Source organism: Camelus bactrianus, chromosome 35 (assembly GCF_048773025.1).
Source record: "Camelus bactrianus isolate YW-2024 breed Bactrian camel chromosome 35, ASM4877302v1, whole genome shotgun sequence".
NCBI classification, from domain to species: domain Eukaryota; kingdom Metazoa; phylum Chordata; class Mammalia; order Artiodactyla; family Camelidae; genus Camelus; species Camelus bactrianus.
The window spans coordinates 12,324,142-12,338,843 of NC_133573.1; the positions used below are offsets into that span (position 1 = coordinate 12,324,142).

The 14,702-nt window shown below is 39.3% G+C and overlaps 1 protein-coding gene across 7 annotated transcripts in view; it reads left to right on the plus strand.

Moving 5' to 3' along the window:
- ARHGAP12 (Rho GTPase activating protein 12) overlaps positions 1-14,702 on the plus strand; it is a 106,697-nt gene that overhangs the window by 46,311 nt on the left and 45,684 nt on the right. For all 7 annotated transcript variants that reach the window (XM_074358377.1, XM_074358376.1, XM_074358379.1 and 4 more), the window contains one exon: positions 9,852-10,115. In XM_074358377.1, the coding sequence (XP_074214478.1) occupies positions 9,852-10,115 (264 nt within the window). The remainder of the gene's footprint in view (positions 1-9,851; positions 10,116-14,702) is intronic.

Genomic DNA, 14,702 nt, shown 5'->3' on the forward strand with positions numbered 1-14,702 from the left:
GAGGTGTGGGCTTGATCTGGAAGGGAAGTTTTGTCATTTGTTCCTTTTTGGCGAGTCTTTTACTTATGATACACCCCTGACTGTGCACACACACCCTCATGACTGCACATGTGCTGGCCCCTGGGGCCCAGGGCTCTTCGCTGTGGTGTCCGTCAGCTCCTGTCTCCCCGCCCTGCAGGTACAGAGCCGTTACCCCCAGTGATTTGGGTTGACAGCCTGGCCCGATTGCTCTTTGTCAGCTGGCAGCTGGTGCTGCAGGTTGGTGGCCCAGGAATGACGTCCTCAGGATATTTGTGTCCGGTTCCCAGAAATGAGCATCTGTGCGGCCTCCCTGCTTCCCTCCCTGGGACCAGCTTTGTTTGTGTCTGCATCGGGGAGGGGAAGGGGGCAGAAATGGCGCTTGACCTGTGATGGTGTGAAGGGGTCGTTTGGGTTGTTGGCCAAGGTGGTCAGAGCAGGGAGAGGTCAGAAACCAGGTGCGAGGTGGGGCACGAAAGAATATAAGACATCAAGCCCTACAGGAGCTGCAGTAACCAGAAAACCAGTAAGAAAAAGTTTATTTATCATAAAGTTTATCTATTCTTAATAATATTTTTAATAGTCTGTTATTTTAAGTTCTGAGCTCACTTAGCTACCAGGGATGTTTCATTATTGAAAGAGTGCTTGCCATCTGCTTGTGCCATGTCGGCTGGGGGTGACTGGAGTGTCCCTCACCACTTCTCTGACCCCCTCGGCTTCCTCGTGCTTTCCTGAAAGGGGCAGTTAAACCTCTGCTGGGAGCCCTCTCCCCACCACATCCCACCCTCCTCTCTATTCAGTGCTGCCTCTCCCTGCAGCGCGGGGCTTCTGCCCCTGGAGTCGCGTTTTACCTGCCTCTTCCTAGTTACTAGGCTGCTGGCCCTGCAGATCAGGGATTGTCTTATGTTCACCTCCCTCCTGGCTCGCAGTTAGTTCTTAGCTAATTGTTAAGTTAGCTGGAGATCTCAGTGCAGTCACGCTTTATAATAGGAACACTGGAGCTTGTAGTTTTTGTATTTATTAATTATTAGACAAAGGATAATCTATATTCTCCCCCCCGCCCCCACTGAAATTTGACTTTAAGTGAGAAGATTGTCTTTTGGAAAGTTACATTTTCCAGTTTAAAATTGATGTGCAATTCTTAGTTGTGAAACTAAAACACATTTCACTCCCATTTTAACTGAGTATTGGCTTGTTGACAGTTCTTTTCTTTTTTGTCCTCATTCTGCTAACTAGCCCAATGTAATTATAATTAGCAATTGAGGTAAAGCAGAGTTTAAGCAGGTGAATTACCGAAAGCATGTAAATGTCCTTTTCCCTCATGAATTAAAATAGAATTTAGAAAATTTTTAAATTTTATTATTATTATTATTTTTTACTTTTGGGGGGAGGTGATTAGGGTTATTTGTTTATTTTATTTTTTAGTGGAGGTTCTGGGGATTGAACCAGGACCTCGCCCCTGAGCTACATCCTCCCCACCCAAACTGGAATCCAAGAAGCAATTAAAATTCTGTTTTGGAGTCTGATCCTTTGGTAATTTTTTTCCCCATAAATCTAAATCAAAGATATGACTGTAGGCTGCAGGGACTTAAACTGATTATTCGGTAACAGAAATACAATTTTCCATTTGTGTAAGGGAGGTACTTAAGTGTTAGTACTGGCAATGTATGCTGATTAAGAAACGAGATGTAGCTAATGTGTCTTCTGTCGTTCTCTTAAGTTTATTTTAGGAACAATTATTGAACTAATGTCAAAAGTAGAAGGGACAGGTACCAATATTTTTGATATTAAAGTAAGGATTCAGGTACAATCTGAGTTTAAAGTTACTTTCTTTCTGTATGGCTCCCCAGTTTTTCCTGTCTGTGGACAGTGGGAGGATTATTTTAGTCTATGTAAAGGTAAAAGTGGAACAGGCCAAGTCTTTTTTTAAATATAAAACTGGGTCATGGGCAGAGGCACTGGTCCCAATTTAGTTGTTAATTAATGACACATATGACCCATAAAATTAGCTTTGTTTCTTTGTTCTCCTTTTAAAGACTTTCTTTTTTTTTGGTATGAAAAATCCACTTATTTTTGTTGGTGACTCTTCATGAACAAGGCTGTTTGTTCAGTTTGAATGCCCAGTACTTAAGTCTTACAAATATTTGAATACCAATTTTTATTTGATCCATATATTAGAAGTACTTCTTGTTGCTTATTATTTTATTTTTAGTCTTCTTCCTTTGACTTATCTGCAGAGAAAGAAGCAACTGGTGGTAGGGACTTCATAATTGTCTTTTTGAGTTTTTTGTGTTTTTTATAATAATACAAATGTATTGGACTGGGGAACCAGCTTGCCCTAAGTGCATTCAGGAAGATTGCATTTCATCAGTATCACCTGAACAATAGTGTACAGAAAAGTCACACAGGGCGCTTAAACATGCAGATTATCGATTACTACCCCCACCCCACCCCGACGTTACTCTTCACTCCCAGTAACAAGAACTTTGATCAGCGCCCCTCGATGGATTTGTTATAGATGATGGCCATCCCTTAGAAACACTAGCTTGTACAGCATCAGTACTGTGGCTGTCATTGCTACGAATCCAATGGACAGGGCAAGGGCCCCGGATTCTTGTCCTAATCAAATGCTAAAGGTCATAATTCTCATTGTAATAAAATTGGGAAATAAAGCACATAGAAAAAAAAATCTAATCCCATTATCCAGAGAAAACTGATTTTTAAAAAATTTAATTTTTATTCTTTAATTTTTCTTCTTCCAGTTTTACTGAGATGTAATTGACCTATAGCACTGTGTAAGTTTATGGTGTATGCATAGGATTTGACTTACGTACATCAGGAAGTGATTATCACAATAAATTTAGTAAACATCCTTCTCATATAGATAGAATATTTTTACATAGAAAAAAAATTTTGTGATGTGAACTCTTAGGATTTACTCTCTCAGCTTTCATACGTAGCATACAGCAGTGCTAATTACATTTATCATGGTGTACCTTCCATTGCTAGTACTTGTTTATCTTATAACTGGATGTTTCTTTTGACCACCTTTATCCAATTCCCCCTGCCTCTGGCAACCTCAAATCTGATCTTTTTTCCTATGAGTTTGTCTGTTTCGCAGTGTATGTAACTGACCTACAGTACTGCATTAGTTCCTGTTACACAGCTTAGTGACTCGATAGTTGTCTCTTCCCTGTGACTTCATGACTGTCTTTACTACTGTGTTTGGATTCCTTTCTCTTTCTTGTGCATCTGTTGTAGGTTTTTGGTTTGTGGTTACCATGAGCTTTATATATAGCTATGTGTGTGTATATACACACACGATTATTTTGTTACTGATCTCTTAAGCTCAAACACATTTTAACAGCCCTGCGTTTTTGTTCTGCTCCCCCCACGTTTACTGTTTTTGACATCGTTCATATTTTTGTTTTATGTATCCTTTAACTACTTACTGTAGGATGTAGATAATTTTACTCCTTTGTCTTTTAACCTTCCCGCTAGCTTTTCACATGTGGTTGGCTTACTACCTTTACTGTATGTATATTTGCGAAAAAATGAGATTTTTCCTTTTGTGGTTTTCATGTTTCTGGTTGTGGTCTCTTCTTTTTCGCTTAGAGAGGTGCCTTTAACATTTCTTGTAAAGCTGGTCTGGTGGTGCTGAACTCTTAGCTTTTGCTTATGTGTAAAAATTTTGGTCTCCATCAGACCTGAGTGAAAGCCTTGCTGGGTACTGATCATGGTTTAGCTGATTTATCTTCATACTTAAAAATTTTTAAGTTGGGAGCTAGAAGCATTTTTATATCTTGCTTTTCTTATTAAGCTCGTAAAATTTTTTTATCATGTTAAGAAATGATTAACATTTTCATTGCTTGTATTTCCTCTTATGTTGGATCATTATTTACTTAGCCATTCTTCTGTTGTTGGATGTTTAGCTTGTATTTAATTTATTTCTGATAAGTAACATTGGAATGCACGTATTTGTGGGATTTTTTTTAATCTATAGAATTTTCCCCCTAAGAATATTTTTCAAAGCTTTTGAAACGTGCTACTGAACTGTTTTCCGAAAAGGTTCAGTTAATTAAACTTACCAACAGTAAACTAGAGTTGTTACATTTCATCTTAACTAGCATTGTGTTCATTTAAAAAACCTGCATTTTTGGTTCAATAGGCAAAATGGTATGTAATTACTCACTATCCTTTGTTGTAGTTAGTATTGTGTATATGTAAAAGTTAGTTTGCTATTTTATACTTAATATTTTTTCACCAAGAATTTGTATTTTCAAGAGTTCTTGAGGAAGGTTGTTAGTGGTCAGTCAGTGACAATTCCCTTGACTTTTTCTCAGTGGTTTGAGCAGTTGATATGAAACATGGACAGTGTCTTTTCACCAGAGATCAGAATATTAAAAATACTGAGTCGCCTTCTGTTCTCTTTCCACACACTTTGGAAATTGAAAGTTTTAAGCTGATCTTAAGTTTGGAGTTAATTCATTGAGGAAACAAGGTTCTTATTTCTACTGGAAACTATTTGTAACAGCAAATGAGCAACATTTCAAATGAACTTCTGTCAGAGGATTTAGTGTTAAGTCAGAGTGTGAAATACTGAAGCTTTACCATTCGTCTGTTGGCAGTAAATCTGCTCTAAATAGACGTTCTGCTTAGAATCACTGTTGTCTCCTTTGATTTCAGGCATTTCAGCCTCTATTTCTCCTTTTTTTCAGTTTTGAAGGTTCCCTAATTTAAATAAAAATCAGGAGCCATTCCTTTCTCCTTTTCACCTCTTCCCAGTGTTTGATATTTATATATATTTGTTTTCATTTCTTATATTATTTCCTTGGTTGCTGTAAGTCATGTCTCTGGTGTTCACTCACCAAGGTCGCAGACTCTGGTCCCCCTCGCACTGCTGATTTCTGGAAGCTGGTTCCAGGCAGGGAGGTGGTGGGTGGCCTGCCTTTTGTTTCTTCTCCAGGGATCATAGTTCTGAGCTATTTGTTTTGTTGTACAAGGCCTGAAAATACTCATTCCTTAAATTGTATTTACTTTTCTAGTTTATGGCAGGAACGTAATTTCAGATCCTTAATGGCAGGAAACTGGAGTCTTTTAATGAATCTAATTTTAATTGCTGAATCTAGTGATTATTTCAGGGCCCTTACATTTTGAAGTCTTCAGATTAAACCAAGTTCCCCTTTCAAAATTTTCCTTGTTACTTTTAAATACTACCCTTTCCTGTTAGACTGTCTGCTTCTGACTTTCTGTTTTCTTTACTGGATCCTCTCACTTTGCCTGGTACCTTAATTATGTCAGTTGCAACAATAAGTATAATGCCACTGCCAGCGGGCACCATGCCATGCCCTGTGCTAACTTTGTGCTTGTATTCTCATTTTAGTTCATAAAGCAACTGCTCAGTATTCTCCAGGGGTCTGCGTTCCCCCTTCTCTCCCTCTATGTACTGTCTGAAGTTACTGGCCCCACCTGTGTGCTGATGACTTTTATATTTTTAGCTCTGATTTCTGTACTGAGCTCCCAGTGTGTACATCTAACAGTCTGAGCCTTTCCACCTGGATTTCCAGAAGATGTATCAGCCTCATACGATTGAAATGGCACTCCTCTTTGTTCCTCTCTTTATCCTAGTCTTTATCTTGACATTATTTAGTCTGTGCTTAAACAACCCTCCTCTCCCAAAATATGCTTCACCCAGACAAACATACCATCCAAGTGTTAATTGAACTTTCTACTTATGTCTTGATTCCGGTCCTGCTGCTCCGGCCCTCCTTGTCCTGTTGCAGCTCTGTGTTCTGTCTGCACAGCCTCCCCACTGATCTGCCTCTAGCTGTGTCCATGTAGAATCTGCAGTGTTTCTGAATCGTGAGTCAGAAGGGGCTTCCTGGCCTGTCTTCTCCAGCGGTCCCCTCAGTGCTGCTGGATGACGCCTGCTTTCTGACATGACGCACAACTCCCCTGTTTTGCCCCTGCTGCTCCGTAGACCTTTCCGTGGCTGCTCCTCTCCCTGCTCCCTGAGTCAGCATCCTTCCTGGGCTGCACCACGGGTTTCCCAGACATTTGTTCTTGTTGCTCCTGTATCCTCAGCGTTGACCTGGCTGGTCCTTTCTTACTCATTTCTTTTTTTTTTTTTTTTTTTGGTCTTTATATATATGTTTTTAAACTTTATTTGTATATTTATTTTACAATGTCATACTTTTTGATTGAAGTATAGTTAATATACAATATTATATGTTATAGCTATACAATATAGTAATTCACAATTTTTAAAGGTTATACTCCATTTATAGTTATTATAAAATACCGGCTATATTCCCTGTGTTGTACATCCTTGTAGCTTGTTTTATACCTAATAGTTTCTGCCTCTTCATCCTCCACCTCCATCTTGCCCCTCCCCTTTCCTCTTCCCACTGGTGACCACTGGTTCCTTCTCTGCATCTGTGAGTCTGTTTCTTTTCTGTTACATTCACTAGTTTGTTGTCGTTTTTTACCTGTTTCTGAGGCTTATTCTGTTGATTCCAGGTCTTTTCCTTTTTGTGCCCACACTGGCCCACGTGTGGCTCTAGTGTTGTGTTTATTATGCATTTAAATGATCTTTGTTTCTCTTTCTTCTGTATTACAAGGTCCTAGAATTTTAAATTTTAAAATTTACATGTGTAACCTCAGCACCTAGCTAAGTGCTCGGTGCTCAGTTTCTATCAGTTTCTATTTATCTCAGTTTCTTCTGTGGTGACACAGTTGTCCATCCTTGTCCCCAAACTAGGAATGTGGATGTTTCTGAGTTTCCTTTATCACGTGTGACCAGTTCTCAGTCCTTCAGTTTTGCTTTTACTTGGCTCTGTGTGTTTGCAGTCTTCTGTTTGTTCATTCACTCAGCAAATTTCCTTAAGTGCCACTGTATGCTAGGCAGTGAGCTAACTCAGCTGCATGCCAAAGATTGCATTGAATTTGTAGAATTTATAGATTAGTTTTTGGAGAAGTAACGTGTTTACAAAATTATACTTTTCCATTTAGGAACAAAGGTTTATCTATTCAGGTATAATTTTAGGAATCTGAGGAAATTTTTATAGGTATTTTTTAATTTTTTATTGAGTTATAGTCAGTTTACAATGTTGTGTCAATTTCTGGTGTATAACACATTTTTTCAGTCATACATGAATATACAAATATCCATTTTCATATTCTTTTTCACAGTGAGCTACTACAAGACCTTGTATATATTTCCCTATGTTGTACAATATAAACTTGTCTGTCTATTCTATATATAAGTATTCTTCATTTGGTTTCTTTTGAAACTTATTTATAAGTGTCTTAACAGTTCTTTTCATAGTGTAAATGAGATTTTAAAAATTCTGCTACATTTTCCAGTTTGTCATTACTCATGTATTGGAGACTGTTTAGATGGGCCAACTTATTTGAACTTCTTAGTAGTTTTCATGGGCTGAGGTTTTCAGATACTGGTTATGTCAGTGACAAATATCAAGAGTTTTCTCCCTCCTGGGTATTTATGCCCATTTTTCTTACCTTAGTACATTGTTTAGGCTCTCCAGTACCATGTTGAATAAAAGCAGTGATCCATGGCATCCTGGAATTACTCTTGACTTTAATGAAAATGCTTCTTATCAGTGTCTTGTTTGGTATGATGTTTATTTTAAATAATAATTTAAAAGTGTCAAATTAAGGAGGCATCACCTTTTCCTCACTTTTTATCCTGAATCCATGTTGAATTTTATCATGTGCTTTGTTGGTGTTTGTGGAGGTGATTATGTTAATCTGTTAATGTAAAGTATTGCAGTAAAGGATTTCCTGAAGGTAGACTCTCAGCATTTCTGCTTTTCCCTGACTTATTTAATGGAGCCCTGGATTTGATTGCTAATGTTTTATTTAATATATTTTCATTTAAATTTATAAGTGAGATTGGTTTGTAATTTTCTTCCATTTAATTTTTCTGTACATTTGTTTCGGAATTATGCTAGTCTTATAAACTGTGTTAAAGCATTTCAGTTTTTTTAAATTGAAAACCTGTTTAAATTTGAACTGTTTAAGCAACAGGAATGAGCTATTTCTTAAAGCTGTGGTGACATGCGTCCATAAAATCGTTGAGACAGTGGCTGTTTGTTGGCATCTTTATTTCCCCAAGATGAGTTAAGTATCAGGAGCAGACTGAGAACTTCTGCAACACTTGCTGAATAAATGCTCTCTAGATAAGGTCCTGGGAGATGATTTACTGTATAGAATTGTTTGTTAATTAGCAGAGTACATTTTAGTCAGAGGAGCATTGTTGTCTTGGCTGATTCCCCAGAATATGGAATTAGCCTAGAAGAGAAATACATGGAAATCTGTCTTCATGGATAGATTTTCTTAGAAAGATGAAGTTTGGTGGTAGTCTAAATTCAAAGCTAACATTTATAGGAAAATGGTCTAATTTGTATGACTGAGTACAGTATTTGCATAAATACCAAAGGTAACTAGTTTACAAATATATTCATGTTTTGGGTTATTTTTGCTGTTTTCTTTTTTAAAACTTATTCTGTGATTTAGATTCATTATGATTATTTTGTAGGCAAATCATATTTTAGAATTTAAAGTACTTTAATTTTTAATAAACTGATTTAATGTATCCATCCACATTTCTCTTTTTTGTAATTCAGTGTTTTTAAACATTCATTAAACTATGGGTACATTATAAAAGTAATCACACATCTGAATAATTCTACGGTTAACATGGTGCAGCAGTGGTTGTCGACCAGGGGCAGTTTTGTCCCCAGGGGACATTGGGCAATGCCCAGAGACTCTTTCTCTTTAGTTGTCATGGTGAGGGGTACCGCCCTCATCTAGTGGGTCGAGGCCAGAAATGCTACTGAACAGTTCACAGTGAGCAGGGTGGCCCCCACCACAGAGAATAATCTGTTCCTAAATGTTAGTCGTGTCAAGGTTGAGAAGCCCTGTTGTAAAAGGAGAGGTGTTTACACAAATACAAACACAATATAAAAAAGTATTCTTTCAGCATCTAGAATTCTAACTTAACACAGTGGACAGTGTCCTTAGGCAAAGCGTAGGAAGGGCGTTCTGCTCTTGACTGACATCTAGTGACGTTTAAAAATAAAAAGTAAACTGAAGGTTGAGGTTAAGCATGTAAATCATAGAGCCATTGCTAATTCTTGTCTTTTCCACTCTTAGGAAAATCACAGATACAGAAATTAGGAAGAAATTAAAGGTTTGTTTATGGCTGTTGAGAAATTATCACTAAGAAGGAATAGGATGTAATAAATTCTGAGCTGAAGTACTACATCTCCTTTTTCTTTCACTTGGAGTCCTGATTTAACATTAGAGCTTAGAATATAAAATCCTTCTTTCGACAGTTTTCTGAATAAATGCTGACCTACCCATGTATAAGACTTTATATTTTAAAACTTGCCTAAAATCATAAACTTTTAGAGCTAATGGAGACCTAGGTGGTTTAATCCAAATTCCTTCATTTATAGAGATTTAAAAAATTCAGTTTCAGAGAGATGAAGTGGTCTATTCCAGTGTCAAGCCTCTTGTTAGGCCAGGTCTTGAACGAGGACCCCCAGCTCCTGACTTCTTGGCAAGTGTTCTTTCAGGGTGAGGGGCAGTTGTTAAGCAAACTTTGAATTCTAGTTGAAGCTTTTGTGTATTTTCCAAACTGTGAATATTAAAACTGTTCAATTGTTATTTCCTTAGAAAGAATTTGTACCCCTATACATACATTTTTAAGTGAATTAGTATTTATGTTTATAAATCTCGTGTTTCATTTAATTTTAATTTATAAGTGTTACGCCAGCTTAAACACGGCTATTTCACGTTTTTCACAGGCGACAACACCCCCAAATCAAGGACGGCCAGACTCTCCTGTGTACGCTAACCTGCAGGAACTGAAAATATCCCAGTCCGCGCTCCCGCCGCTCCCCGGAAGCCCCGCCATTCAGATCAATGGAGAATGGGAAACTCACAAGGATAGTTCGGGGCGTTGTTACTACTATAACAGAGGGACACAGGAAAGAACGTGGAAGCCCCCTCGCTGGACTCGAGATACAAACACAAGCAAAGGAGATTCCCAGAGTCCAGGAGAGCAGGAGGTATGAGCAGTAGAAAATCACCGTGAGTTACCAGACTTCCTTCTTGTTATTCAGAGACGAAAGACGTCAGTAGATTTGTTTCTAGGCACTGAAATGGTAGAACCCTTGAAATCTCTAAGGCACTAAATGTTCTTTCCACATTCTGTTATATTAATGCTTGCTTCTTCCTAATCTCTAACTAGTAGACAGTAGCTAACCTTGTAGCATGCTTACTAGTTCCAGAGTTAGCTGGATTAATGTTGCCTAGTGCCAGTGGTTCCCCTCACGTGCTAGGAGGTACTAATTCAATCATTGCCATTGCCCAAGCAGAGACATTTTTTAGAAAAAGAAGGAAAGAAAATAGATGATTTAGTCAAACAAATAAGAACAAAATTATTTGACTGATAATTTTCACTGTGTTTTGGTAGGGCTAACAATAGCAAGATACTTCTCAGTTTTTGTCAGTCAGAGATACAAGATCACTTTTTATTTATATGCAGGGGAAGTAAATATAATTCCTTTGCTACAAATGGACTGTCCTCTAAGTCTGACAATTTACTCTAAAATCATTGTTTTCTCTAATAAGTGCCCGTACTGTATCCCCACCCCGCCTTGGTTTCACCTTCCCCACACCTCTCAGGGTGGTGCCGTGAACTGGCCAACAATGTTTTGAGAAATACTCATCTCCGAGGTCTGGAGAGATTCCTCGGGGCTGTTGAAATACGCAGGAGAAGCTAAGGGTAGGATTGGCAGAATGGAGTTAAGTCCTGGAGTGTGGATGACTGCGGCCCCGGCACCTGCCCGGGACACCCTGCTCTTAGAGAAGGCAGCTGGCTTGTACGATAAAAACAGAACCCTAGGTGGGTAGAGGCTGGAGAGTCAGGGAACGCATCCTGTGTTTAGCAGAGTCTAAAAGCTTTTTATAGTTGATAACCCTTCTTCTTGTCCTATTTTTCAGTTGGTTATTTATAGCTCTGGTCTGGTGGTGACTTGTGCTTTGAGTTTCAAGAATGAGATGGAGAATAGTGAGAGAAGTCGATCACGTGTTACTGCAGTAGGGAGTGTTCAGAAGTGATTTGAATTGTGTATTTAGAAAGATTTAAGGGGAGAGGGTTTATAGCTCAGTGGTTGAGCGGGTCCTTAGCACGCACAAGGTCCTGGGTTCAATCCCCAGCACCTCCACTGAAAAACCAAATAAATAAGTAAACCTAGTTACCCTCCCCCCACACAGGAAAAAATTTAAAAAATAGGAACATTTGAAAATAAGTTGTCCTGTGTGTCAATAATAAAGTCAAATCTTATAATTTGGAAGAATTAGGGAAAGGGCTAAATGATAGAATAATTTAAAGGAATTTAAAGTACACACAGGAACTTTTTAACATTTCTCAGCTTCCTGTTTCAGTGGATAGATGAGAGTGATTTGTACATCAGAGCCTCAGCTCACACTGCTACTGCACATATTAGACAGAAATAGGTATTTCCAATGTGGCTGGAGCACACCTTCCAGTAATTTCTTGAGAAAGACTGTATCTGGGAGGTAAAATTGAGACTGTGTGCGTGAAAATGTCTATGTTCTGCCTTTGTATTTAATTGATAGTTTGCCCGAGTATAGTATTCTTGGTTGGAAATCACTCTCCCTCACAATTGCCAGGCATCGAACTTCACTTCATCTGGGTCAGCTGCTTGTTGGCGTCTCCAGTGTTAGAACTTTAGGTCTTTCCTTTTAGACTAAGCAGTGTCTGCAGACATCTTAAAACCTGGAAGGTAAGAGCTGCCAGGGTCTTGGTGCTGGCGTTTGCATCCAGTTTGCATCCAGTCCCTTGGTCTCCCCTCTTTTTCTTTTTTTAATTAAATACTTTTTTTTTTAATGGAGGTGTTGGGGGCTGAACCCAGGGCCTCATGCTCTACCACTGAGCCTATCCCCCTCAGCCTCCCCTCTTTGGTTTGGTACCTGGGTCCTGATAGTGCCTGTTGTCTTCCAACTCGGAATGTTGGTGTCACCCCCCCTCCCCCCAACCAGGGAGTGAATCCATCCTTCTGCTGGAGCAGAGGGTGCACAGCTAGTGGCCAGGCCTGAGGAAGGGGACTCTGGTGATTTCAGTCCTCATCTTAGTCCTGGAGCCTTTTGAAGAATTTGTTGGATTTCATCTTCCCTTCCCAGCACCACCCCTGCCCCCACTGGTTTAGATTCTGCTGTCTTTGTGGATAATTGAGATTTTTGTTCATCTGCTTCTCAGCTTGCAGAGTTTTGTGGCTGACGTGTCTTCTTGTGTTCCCCCTCTGTTCTTGGGGGCCAGGTTTTTTTCAAGCTTATTTCAGTACTTTTATTTTAGTGGGGCTTGACGGGGAACAAGTGTTGTCTTTCATCCTCAGTCAGAAGCTTATTTTAGTAGTTGCCCTAGAACGGTGGTTCTCAACTGGGGACAATTTTGCCTCCTGGGGGACATTAGACAGTGTCTGGGGATGTTTCGGGTTGTTACGTCTCAGGGAGGGCTGCTGGCATTTCGGGGGTAGAGGCCAGAGATGCTGTTGAACATCTAGCTGCTGTTGACAAACGCGCCCCAGACACCAGAGCGCGTGCACTCAGCGTGGCCCGCGGCTCGTCGGTGTCTTCTTGCTCCTTCAGAACCGCGCAGGAACTGTCCATGCTGTTGTGCTGCTGTTGTCTGATGTTTTGTTTTTATTTTTACCCTCCCCTAACTGTCATTGTCCATGTGATACTTAAATTTAATCCTCACATTTCCCGTTGTGTTTTCTCACATTTCTTTATGCAAATTAGGTTATCTTGGATAACTTCTACTGTCTTAAGTACATACGTTTTTATTTCCTTAGTGAGCGTCTGTTAGTGATAACATTTTAGTGTTGTTTGTCTGGAAATTTTCTTTTTTGTCCTTATTTTTGAAGACTACCCTTACCTGGTACACAGTTCTAAGCAGACTGTTTGGTTTTTGTTTTTCCCTTGTCCATTGAAGGCTTTATTCTCATGTCCTCGGGCTTCCTTTGTCCATGTTGGGAATTCAACTTGCCGCTCTCCTCCTGCGGGCAGCTTTTAAGATCTCATATCTGTAATTTCACTGTGATGTGATCAGGTGAAGGTGTCTTTTTTATTTCCTGCTGGGGCTTTGTTGGAATCTTGAATTTGGGGAGTCCTGTCTTTGATCAGTTCTGGGAAGTGTTAGTCGTCATGTATGCATAGCTCCTACCCCATTTTCTGTTCCCTCTTGTTCTGGAGCTCTGGTTACGTGAACGTTTACTCTGCTTACTCCGCTCATCGTGGTCTCTTGGTTTCCTCTCCGCTTGGGTGTTTTTTTGCTGTGTCTCTGTGCTTCCTTTGCGGTCACTTCCAGGTCAAGCTCCTGTCTGCCCTTTTTCTCCTTATCTGCATCTTTATTTGATATTAAACCTACCTTTGAATTTAAAAAATGTGTTTTTTTTTTAATTTGTTGGGGGAGCTTCCCCCTCTTACTACTATGAAAAGTTTGAAACCTGCAGGAAAGTGGAAAGAATAGTACAGTGAGCGTCTGTAAGCCGGGTCCTCACGGAGCCTCACTGTGTTTGCTTTCCTCCTCTGCTCTCCAGTGATTTTTTTTCTGAATCATTTGGACCAGATAACATAATAATTTATTCTCTGAGTATAAGGACATTTTCCAGCAAAAAAAATATTTTTTTTTGGTGAAAAATACATTTATCGCACCCCCAAAATTTAATATTGGTATTATTATTTAATATCTAGTTAATATCTATGTTTCTCACTTGGCAACTTATATTCCTTATAGTTTTTTTTTTTCTTGCAGTGAAGGATCATACATCACATGTATTTGTCATAGCTTTCTTAAGTCTTATTTTTTACTTTGTTTTTGATAGTTCCAGTATATAGTCTTTGAGAGTCTGATTACGTTTTTCTGCTGACTCTCACTCATAGTGTTTTGTTTCGTGTCTTGTGTGTGTTTTGATGTGAGCTTATAGTTTTTGGAAATTCATACATATAGCAAGTCTTTAATGCTGGGATTGAAAATTTGTTCCTTCAGAGGGTTTGCTTTTGTTTCTGTCAGGTGCCTGGGGAAGCTAGTATCCTGTGAGCATTTGAAACTAAATTTTCAGCTTTCGTGTTTATAGGCCACCCGACTAGTAGTAATTTGGATTGCGTGAAGGCTCGCTTGTGGCTGGGGACTCCCCCAGGTTCCCCCAATTATCTGGGAAGATCCCTATGTTTTTCCTAGTGTGGAATAAAGGGACAAGATTTGTTTCTGGTTCACCCCATAATCTGCAGGTTTAATTCTTTGGAGTGCCCATTCCTTATTATGGGGCATCCTCTTAGGCTCCTTGCCTTAGGTTGTCCTGAGTCCTGTTCCTCAACACTTGTACGTGGCCTTGAAAACTGATGTTTTGGTCAGGGTTTGGCAGATGCCTTCGAGGAGAAAGCTGCCTTTTTATTCTACTGACTTTTCTGGATTCTTGCTTCCAGTTAGTTTTTGTTCCTGAGTATTCCTCTTGCTCCTTGGTAATTAAAAAGAAAAGAAAAAGTTATGTACTGTTTTACACTGTTTTCATCCAGGTGACTAGTTGGGTGGCTGCCTGTCACTCTCCTAGAAATGGAACATGTGTAGA